The sequence below is a fragment of the Berghia stephanieae genome, chromosome 14 (assembly GCF_034508935.2).
Source record: "Berghia stephanieae isolate SIO BIC M18660-M18661 chromosome 14, UCSD_Bste_1.3, whole genome shotgun sequence".
Classification (NCBI taxonomy): domain Eukaryota; kingdom Metazoa; phylum Mollusca; class Gastropoda; order Nudibranchia; family Aeolidiidae; genus Berghia; species Berghia stephanieae.
In genome coordinates this window covers 14,882,114-14,892,113 of record NC_088373.1, presented here as the reverse complement: position 1 = coordinate 14,892,113, position 10,000 = coordinate 14,882,114, and the positions used below count along the sequence as shown (strand labels likewise).

At 37.8% G+C, this 10,000-nt stretch overlaps 2 protein-coding genes across 4 annotated transcripts in view; both read right to left on the bottom strand.

Moving 5' to 3' along the window:
• Window positions 1–9,538, bottom strand: part of LOC144959771 (uncharacterized) — a 16,416-nt gene extending 6,878 nt beyond the window's left edge. Inside the window, exons 1-2 of the mRNA XM_078892506.1 lie at window positions 9,198–9,538; window positions 1,903–2,014 (exon numbers count right to left, since the gene is read on the bottom strand). Coding sequence (XP_078748632.1) covers window positions 1,903–1,956 — 54 coding nt within the window. The 5' untranslated portion in view covers window positions 1,957–2,014; window positions 9,198–9,538. The remainder of the gene's footprint in view (window positions 1–1,902; window positions 2,015–9,197) is intronic.
• Window positions 6,495–10,000, bottom strand: part of LOC144959770 (uncharacterized) — a 16,368-nt gene continuing 12,862 nt past the window's right edge. Inside the window, exon 3 of one of the 3 annotated variants that reach the window (XM_078892502.1) lies at window positions 6,495–8,148. In XM_078892502.1, coding sequence (XP_078748628.1) covers window positions 6,774–8,148 — 1,375 coding nt within the window. In that variant the 3' untranslated portion in view covers window positions 6,495–6,773. The remainder of the gene's footprint in view (window positions 8,149–10,000) is intronic. The other 2 variants (XM_078892505.1, XM_078892503.1) reach the window with 2 other exon arrangements.

The following is a 10,000-nucleotide window of genomic DNA, read 5'->3' as shown; positions in this document are numbered from 1 at the left end:
CGTCAACATATAGCCTGACCGTAGCCATCGTTAACATAATATAGCCTGACACTGATCAAAAAATGACGTCAAAAGACAAGTCTTTGGCCAGAGTCCTAGAGGATTCTAGTGTCAGGCTATATGTTATATGTACTTTTTATTCTTCATGCTGGCTAGAACTTTTTATATGTTCATATGTCATGTGATCAGAATGTGTAAAAGTCAAAACAATATCATATTTATAATGTTTTTCTCCTCTGGATACACTTTCATGCTCGTCGGAGAAATATTTCATAAGGGCGAAAGCCATTGTTCCGATAGTTTAGAGCCGGTTACTAAATTACCATGCGTCATTACGAGGGAAGTGACGTCATGACCGTTGAAGCCTATTTCAAATAAGTACATGTTGGACTTACCCGACATGCACGTATTTTGCAGGTCTGATAACCGGACGAAACTATGGGCCCGAGAGAGAGAGAGAGAGAGAGAGAGAGAGAGAGAGAGAGAGAAAGAGAGAGATGGATATATATATATATATATATATATATATATATATATATATATATATATATATATATATATATATATATTGTATGGGGTGGCCGCGACGTTGAGAGATATTCAACGTCGCAGCCACCCCCTACAAAGAAGCACTCACAAAAAAGAGGATACAACACATCATTTGAATACACAGACACCTCCCCCCCTCTCATATAAACCTCAACACACAAGTGAAGAACGCAAAACAAAAAAAACGACACATTACTTGGTTCAACCCACCTTTCGACAAAAACGTCAGCACAAACATTGGACAGCAGTTCCTGAAGTTAATTTATACACACTTTCCAAAAAACCACAAGCTACATAAAATTATCAACAGGAATTCCATCAAAATAAGCTACTCGCGTATGCGCAACATAGAACAAATAATTTCAAGCCACAACAAACAAATATTAATAAACCACCGACAAGAGCAAAACCCACCCACCAGAAACTGCAACTGCAGAAATAAGGAACATTGCCCGCTAAACAAACAATGTTTAGAATCAAGTTTAATTTACCAAGCCACAGTCACCGAAACTAAAACAAACAAGCAAGTAAAATATGTAGGACTAACGGAAAATAATTTCAAAACAAGATACAACCTCCACACCTCAACATTTAGAAACATCCATAAAACTCAGCGAACAAATTTGGAAATGAAAAGACAACAAACTAGACCACAACATTTCATGGAAAATTATATCTAAAGCAATAGGATACACACCATCATCAAAACAATGCAGCTTATGCCTGGAAGAGAAATATACTATAATCAAACACCCCCATGAAGCCACACTCAGCACGAAAAATGAGATGTTCAATAGTTGTCCACATCGACGGAAGCACTTATTAATCAACTACAAACACATGGAACCACTTCAACAAGCAACAACACACAACAAACCAAACTCATGTAACACACAGTCCTGACGATGGCTGAAAAACCCTGAAACATCGATGTAGACTGACTCCAACATTGTGGTAAATATCAAAATAATATATATATATATATATATATATATATATATATAGAGAGAGAGAGAGAGAGAGAGAGAGAGAGAGAGGGGGGGGGAGAGGGAGAGAGAGGGGGAGAGGGAGAGAGAGGGGGAGAGGGAGAGAGAGAGGGGGAGAGGGAGAGAGAGAAAGAGAGAGACGGAGAGAAAGAAAGAAAGAGAGGGAGAGAGAGCCAGGGAGAGAGAGAGAGCCAAAGAGAGAGAGCGAGAGAGAGAGAGAGAGAGGCGGGGGAAAAGGAAAGAAAGAAAGAAAGAGAGAGAGATAGAGAGATAGATAGATAGATAGATAGATAGAGAGAGAGAGGGGGGAGAGAAAGAAAGAGAGAGAGAGAGAGAGAGAGAGAGAGAGAGAGAGAGAGAGACTTACCAATGGTCCCTCACAGCATATGTCCTCGCTGAAAACCGATCCGGCATACAGCATCCCAGAACACAGGGTAAGCAAATGGCGAGGACAAGAATTATCTTCATTTTGGAATCGTCTGGAAAAATTATAGACATGAAATAGAACGATGAAAATGATCTTGCTCGTACCCCTCGTCTACCACCACCATATCCCCGTCCTGGGTGGGGTTCCCGACCTCCCATATTGGGCAGGGAGGTTATTTGCTGTGCTTTCTATCCCCAGATATATTATATTTTCCGATTGTTTTCTGTCTTTGTCTTGGAATGAGATTACTTGCTTTTTGTCCTGACTCTGGCCGGAGTTCTTGGCTGGGAGGGAAACAGTCGAATGTATAGTTATAGTTTTGGGAGATGATATCATTTTCTTTGTTAATCATCTCTCTGTTATATACTGTTTTATTGTTAACATATCATTTTTAAATATTTGACTATTCCTCTTAGACTTAGTGGGATCTTGTGCTGGTGAAACTTTTAGATAATCTCAAACTAAGAACACTGATAGTGTGCTCTTGGAATCTACACCTGTTCCCTATTTGTACCATTCCCCTTTTTCTTACTTTTTCTTCAAGTCCTTTTAATTGTTCATCTAATTGTTCATCTTGAATGTTTTTCAATCCAATTTTCATCCTTTTTACTGGCGCTGACCTAAAGGTGTTGCAGTTCAAAACAATAACAAAGGCTTGAGTGACGTCGACTTCGTTCTTATATATCGTATGCGCTTGGCTAAGAAGCTCAGAACATTGCTATCCGGAAATATAACGGACCAACACACAAAACTGTGTGTCACCTTGAACGTTTATAGTCTGGTTAATACATTTTAGTGAAATTTACTCATAAACGCGGATGATAAAAAGCAATAATAAAGACCTAAGTGACGCCAACTTCATTCTATCTTATCTATAAAGACTTGTGAAAAAACTGGTCCTATTGTATACCATAATATCCACTAAATGTGTTCAAAAGGTGTACCAAGCCAACAGTAACACATCACGATGTCTGTAATGCGGCTATAATAATATGGTCTTGTGGTATGGCACTCGCCTTCGCATCGGAAGGTCCTGGATTCGAGCCTTGCTCGGCGCATAGTTGAGTCCTTGGAGAAGGCTCTTTACTCACCTTCTCTCACCGTACTCAGGTGTAAAATGAGTACCTGGCCGTTAACAGCGTTGTCTCTGTCCGAAACAAATTATAATATCGCCTTCTAGGCGTCATGTCTTGTCCTAAGTGTTAAATATTGCTGTTGGACAGGGACCCCTTTTAAAGCGCTTTGAGCACGTTTAGTGGATATTGCCCTATGTAAAAGCTCATTAAAAATATTTGTTGAGCGCTCTACAACCCTGTCACGAGGAAGTGCTCAAAGCGCTTTACTGGGGCAGCAACAATCAATTCAGTTTGAAAAAAACAAACCAAAGTCTTAAAAATGCTTTTTAAACATAGATCTGTCTTCCGATGAATAATGCTGTAATTCTTTTTGAAGTTTGTTCCAGAGGGTTGGGAGGAACGTTTCTAAAAAAAGATTGTCCTCCGCAGGACAAGTAAGAGCTCTTTCCTTGAGTCATCATCATCATCATCATCATTATCATCATCATCATCATCATCATCATCATCATCATCATCATCATCATCATCATCATCTCCATCATCATCATCATCATCATCATCATCATCATCTCATCATCATCATCATCATCATCATCATCATATCATCATCATCATCATCATCATCATCATCATCATCATCATCTCCATCATCATCATCATCATCATCATCATCATCATCATCATCATCATCATCATCTCCATCATCATCACCATTGCCTTTTTTACAGAGGGGTCAGGGTATAGGCGTCGGCATAAACCACAGTTTCCATCATTCTCTATTCTGAGCTAACTTTTTTTTGTATCTCGTTCCAGGTCTTATCACTTCTGTGTATATCAGCTTCTTTAATTCTTCTCCGTGTTCCTCCTGGCCTTTCCCTTGATCTTCTGCCCTGAGGGTTCCAGTCCAATACATTCTTTGTTATAGTGGAGTCATTCTTTCTAAGGGTGTGTAACAAGCAATTTTCCATCGGATGATGAACGACTGGATCGGGTTGGTGTATATAATTTCAGTTTTCATTGTCATTTATTTCTTCCTATTTGAACCCCCCCCCCCCCCCAAAAAAAAATTTTTTTTTTTTAAATTGAGCTTTTATATAACGCATATCCACTAAATGTACTCAAAGCGCTTTACAAAGGGTCCCTGACCAGCAGCAACACGTAACATGTAGAACGAGACATGGCGCCTGTTCGGCGCATAGTTGAGTCCTTGGAGAATGCTCTTCACTCACATTATCTCACCGTAGTCAGGTGTAAAATGAGTACTTGGTCGTTAACAGCGTTTTCTCTGTCCGAAAAAAAAATTTGTAACATCTCCTAACAGGTGTCATGTATCTTCCTAAATGTTAAATGTTATTGTTGGCCAGGGACCCCTTGTAAAGCGATTTGAGCACGTGTAGTGGATATTGCTCTATATAAAAGCTCAATTTTAAATTTAAATGTGACCTATCGCCCCAAAACGGTGTTATGTCAGGATAACCACAGGATGCATAACCAGTTAACTACTGTAGTGGCGGAAAGTACTTTGCGATAGAATAGCGTCCTATCCAAAGGATAGTAAGAATTTGCTATTGTCCGTTTCACGCTTCAGAAACCGGGATAAACTCCGGCTCCATGGGCCTAATGGCTCTGATCGACTAGTTTTGTTTTTTAAAATTAAGAAATAAGGCCAAAAAACTCGTCCTTCAAATATCGACCGATTTAAATTACCCTCATCTTGGAAAACAAAACAAAACCCAACAAACTCTCCAGCCTGGGACATCACAAGGTATTCCATCAAGTCACAAGTTTGAGAGTTCTTGCCAAGCTGAGGGTTAATTTAACCCTCTCCTCCTTACCACCTACAGCAAAATCGTCACATTTGTTACGACGCAATATTATACATTTTTTCTAATTCAGATTTATTTTGTACATCACAAACTTTGAAGAACGATCTTTGTTTGATTAATAAGAACATAAAGTTGTTTTGTAGAGAGCTTGTTTGAGTTTGTTTTAAAAATCAATTTTTCTGCTGAGGAAGCCTGCCATTTTTTGGGAAAATACTGAAAATGATCGGTAAGGATTGAGTTAAATCAATCGATATTTAAAAGACGAGTTGTCTAGCCAAATTTTAAAATACCGTGCATGTTTTTTTTTTAAGTTTACAGGCTTAGGCAGGTTCTGGACATAAAATAATCGCCAGATATTTACAAACGTAAGAGATGCCAGATTGCTTTATTCATGTCTGTATATTTTAGTTTACAAAATCACCGGCACTGTAGTTGTTCCGTTCCATGTCATGATGTATAGAAGAAACGAAATTGACATCACTCAGGTCTTTGTTATTGTTTTTGGCCAGTCATTTTTATGAGTAGTTCTCACTAAATTTTATCAATCAGACTATAAACGTTTAAGGTTATGCATATTTTTTTTGTCACGTTATAAACGACTGGCGGATCTAAACACAGAGCATCGCTAAGAATTAAAATACTTTCTTTCCCTACTGACTTTTTTTATGGCAGCACAAAGCACACTGTTCTATATGTTTTGACAGGTCCAAGTAATGGGGGCGATCTATATTCATGTTTTTGTTCAACCTAGTCATCGATCACATGATTTTATTGCTGTACAACGATTGGACATTTCTAAATGTATCTAAACACGCTGCTTTGATTATGAAAGTTGTAAAACATACCCATGAGTCATGATGAGCAAAATTACCAATAGGATTCAACACTCGTGACGTCACTTCCCTCGTAATGACGCATAGGAACTTAATAACTGGTTCTAAACTATTGGAACAATGGCGGACGCCCTTATGAAATACTTCTCTGACGAGCATAAAAGTGTATCCAGATGAGAAAGACATAAATCTGATCATGTTTTGACTTTTATACATTTTGATCACATAACATGGGAAAAATTCTAGCCAGCATGAAGAATAAAGAGTACCGATTTTCTTTGTTTAGAACCAAGCTGCTGGGCGGACGTGACATCAGACTATTGAGTCCTATTGTCACGTTGGATATTTATCGAACTGTGAACACTTTTCACTGACTTGGGGGTCATTTTGAGCACATTTTGCAATGTGACCAATGACCTCCAGCACATGGAAAGGTAATATAGATCATCCCCATTGTTTTGTGATTTTTTAGCAGTCAAACAAAATTTCGGGCAGTTTTTTTTTCTGAGGCACCTACGACTGACATCTTCTCTCTAATGAGGACACGGATATCTCAAATATATTTCAAATCACAATTCACATAATAATGATGATGATTCTGATAATAGTTTTAATGATAATAATAATTAAACAATAATAATAATAATAATAATAATAATAATAATAATAATAATAATAATAATAATAATAATAATAATAATAATAATAAATAATAATAATAATAATATAATAATAATAATAATAATAATAATAATAATAATAATAATAATAATAATAATAATAATAATAATAATAATAATAATAATAATAATAATAATAATAATATGCCAATGTGTTTGGTGAGCACCTTTCTTTTGTGTATGATCTGTTATGTGTTTTCATCTCATCACAAAACAAGGGACATAAATAAGCAACAAATGCATTTCGTCAATAACACACTATATATATTATAGTCAGTCACCTGGAACAACTACAAAAGACGTCTAACTTCTACGTCATGGCACAAGACCGAAGAGCAAGAGCTCAGGGGGTCACTGGTTCGGATAAGTAAGTAAGTAAGTAAATAAATCATAGTTTTATTTTATCTTGCTTTTACCGCCAAGTAAAAGTTTTCGCAGTTCTTTCTTGTACTTTTCACTCATTGTGTAGTATATGATGGTGTTTGTGGACCCGTTTAGGGTGACTAGAAAGAAACTAATAATATGAAGTGTTGAATTGAAGTAGTATAGTAACACGACGGCTTGGCTTTCGTAATAGTCAGCTATTATTCTTACAATACAATATATCAACATGTAGATTGTGCTGGGAATCCGACTCAAGAGAAATGTGAAAGAGACTACGAGTATCATTTGTACGAGTTTTAACTCTCTCACGGTCTTCCCATTGCTTCTTGTTGTTTTTGTCTTGTTGGTAACACTTGTAGCAACGTTTTTTTGTGGCGTGGAATTGACGCCCGCCGTCATCAAAACCTCCGTGTTGTGAGTAGTTTTACTGGATGCCGATGACGAAGAAGACGAGGAGAGTGAAGAAGAAGCATTCGCCTTTCTAAATGAATAAGAACGGATGACCTTGACAATAATTATTGTGTTGAAAATTAAAGTCAGAAAAATGGACACTGAACGGTTAAAAACGTTATCATATATTGCCATCGCGTTGATGACGTCATCGGATATGAACGTCGTGGGCACTCCCTTCAATACAGACGTTCCGTTTCCGCCTGGAATTAGTTCGCGTCCTAATTCAGTATCAGTTAGGCGGGTGAAGGTGAGCAAACAATTTAGGAGAACAATGCACCCAATGATGATGCCCGACCGTTTCAGTGTTAGGAAATGCTTCACTTTAAAAGGGAAAGTCACACTCACCATTCGCTCAAATGTGAGAAAGATGGTTAGCCAGGTAGATGTCTCAATCAGTAGATTCGTTGGTTTTAAGAGAATAAAGGATATGGCCGGCATGTAGAATCTTAGCTCATTATTCGTGGTTATTAAATAGCCTTGGAAAGAGAACAACACAATGCCGCTATCTGCTTTATCGACCAATGAAATTAGGAATAAGATCAAGCCGCTTGAAAAGAAGAGAAACGTGTAGACAAAGTCGATGACAGATATTGCCATGAGAGTCAGCGTGCAGCTGTCAGAGAAGATGCCCTGACGATAGAACACGATCATGTTAAGGAGGTTACTGATTACTCCAAAACCGGATGTGAAGGTGAAAAGTGGTCCGTTTACACTGAAAATGCCTTGAATGTACTTGTAGTGGATTTCCCTGGTAATTCCCAACAGGGGTGTGATGAAACGGAGAACTCTGAGACGTTCATCGGGAAAAGGTATAAAATAGGAAGGGAAATGATGAAGGTTATTATTCTCTCTAAGTTCTTTAAAATAATATTGATATAGCGGAGACGCATTCACAACAGGAGTCTCAATGGTAGTTTGTTGAAACAACGCCATTCTGTCGATACATAACGTTAGAATATAAAGATTATTAAACATAATGGTTATAGATAGAACGAAGATGACGTCACTCAGGTCTTTGTTATTGATTTTTGCCATCCGTGTTTATGAGTAACCCTCACTTAACCAGACTATAAACGTTCATGGTTACACATAGTTTTGTGTGTTGGTCAATTCAAGAGAGAGAGGACGGGCTTTCATCTGCTACATGATTTTCTACATTTGCTACAAAGTTATACCAAAAGAAAGTTGTTTTTGTTGCCATTACTTTGGTATCACTTGTGAATAAATCCAATCATTGGGGTAGCTCAGCCTCCGTGGAGAGTGCCAAAGGGGTAAAATTTGGAAATCAAAACACGGTCATTTCCGATGAAAGCGAATCAATTTTATCTATATTTTCAGCAGCACTAATCAAACAGATTTGATATTTTTAGAAAGAAGGAAAAAAACATGTTTAAACTGTGCTAGAAATTTGTTTTTAGCTCAATTGAAGCAAATGCCGACAGTTTTAAAAGACCGATATTTGGAGGAAAAAAACCAACTCACGCTGACGTCAAAATCGCCCGGTTTTGAGTAGCTCGAAGCCATGGTTAACTTATAGCCTGACACTAGCACCGTCAAGAACTTATAGTTTGACCTTATTTTTTTAGGTTTGTGCAGAGTCTAGTGAGTTCTCGCTCGTAGAGCTCAAGGAAACAAGTGATTCCATTAGTTGAACTGTTGAATACAACTCACGATTTGTTTTCTTTTGTGGCAAAAGACGACTTGTCTTTTGACGTAATTTTTTGGTCAGTGTCAAGCTATAAGTTATCGATGGCTACGAGTAGCTACATCTAGATATAGATAGTATGCGCTTGGCTAAGAAGCTCACAACATTGCCATCCGGAAGTCTAACGAAACAACACACAAAACTATATGTAACCATGAACGTTTATAGTCTGGTTCATGCAGTTTAATGAGAAGTACTAATAAACGTGGATGACAAAAAGAATAACAAAGACCTGGGTGACGTCATCTTCGTTCTATGTATACATATTGCCAACTCACCCTGACTGGTCTGTTTGTTGAGATACAACCTCAGCTTGAAAGAGCAAGATAGATGAATAGAACAACCTCGGTGCTGTAAATCTTTTTTAATTTATATATCGGGCTTGACGGACGAATCAATTATGCCCATAAAGGATGGCTATTGTCCTTTAATAGGGTTTAGTTTAAGTGCATCGCATCCGATATCTAGAATCCACGTTAAAGTTAAAATAACTCAGTGTAATTTTACCAAATTAATGGACCTTGGATATAAAGAGGCCGGCGGCGTTGACGACCAGTTTTCGTTGTATCAGAGTTCCCGTTGAATGCAATATGGCATCGATGACTCAGCGGCGTCTAGTCTTGCAATGAAAGTCAAGCAATGTTGAGTATGACTTGCGACCGGATTGGTAACAATGATTGAAAAATAAAACTCTGGTTCTCGTGGGCATGAAGGCACTTAAACACGTGGTCGAAATTGACTCGGGTGTGAATGAGTACCTTTCTGACAGACATTATAAAAGTGCCGGTGGTATAGATTCGACACTAAACAGGTAGCTTGCTCTGCATAGTATTTTTATTTTATAGTCAGACAGGGAAATACAAAAAGTATTTTGTGAAGCGCATTGCGCAAGGCAACTATATGGAAAAGCCTATATACGTGTTTATGCCATTTCTAATATAAATTAGGTTATACCTATCGAGGTGAGTTTGCCAAGTTGCAATAACCTGCATAAACATTAGTTGGACCCAAGTTCGAGTTTCGCTTTTGGTATTTTTTAAACCCTAGCCATGAAAATTTACCTATATATCCTCCATTTCTT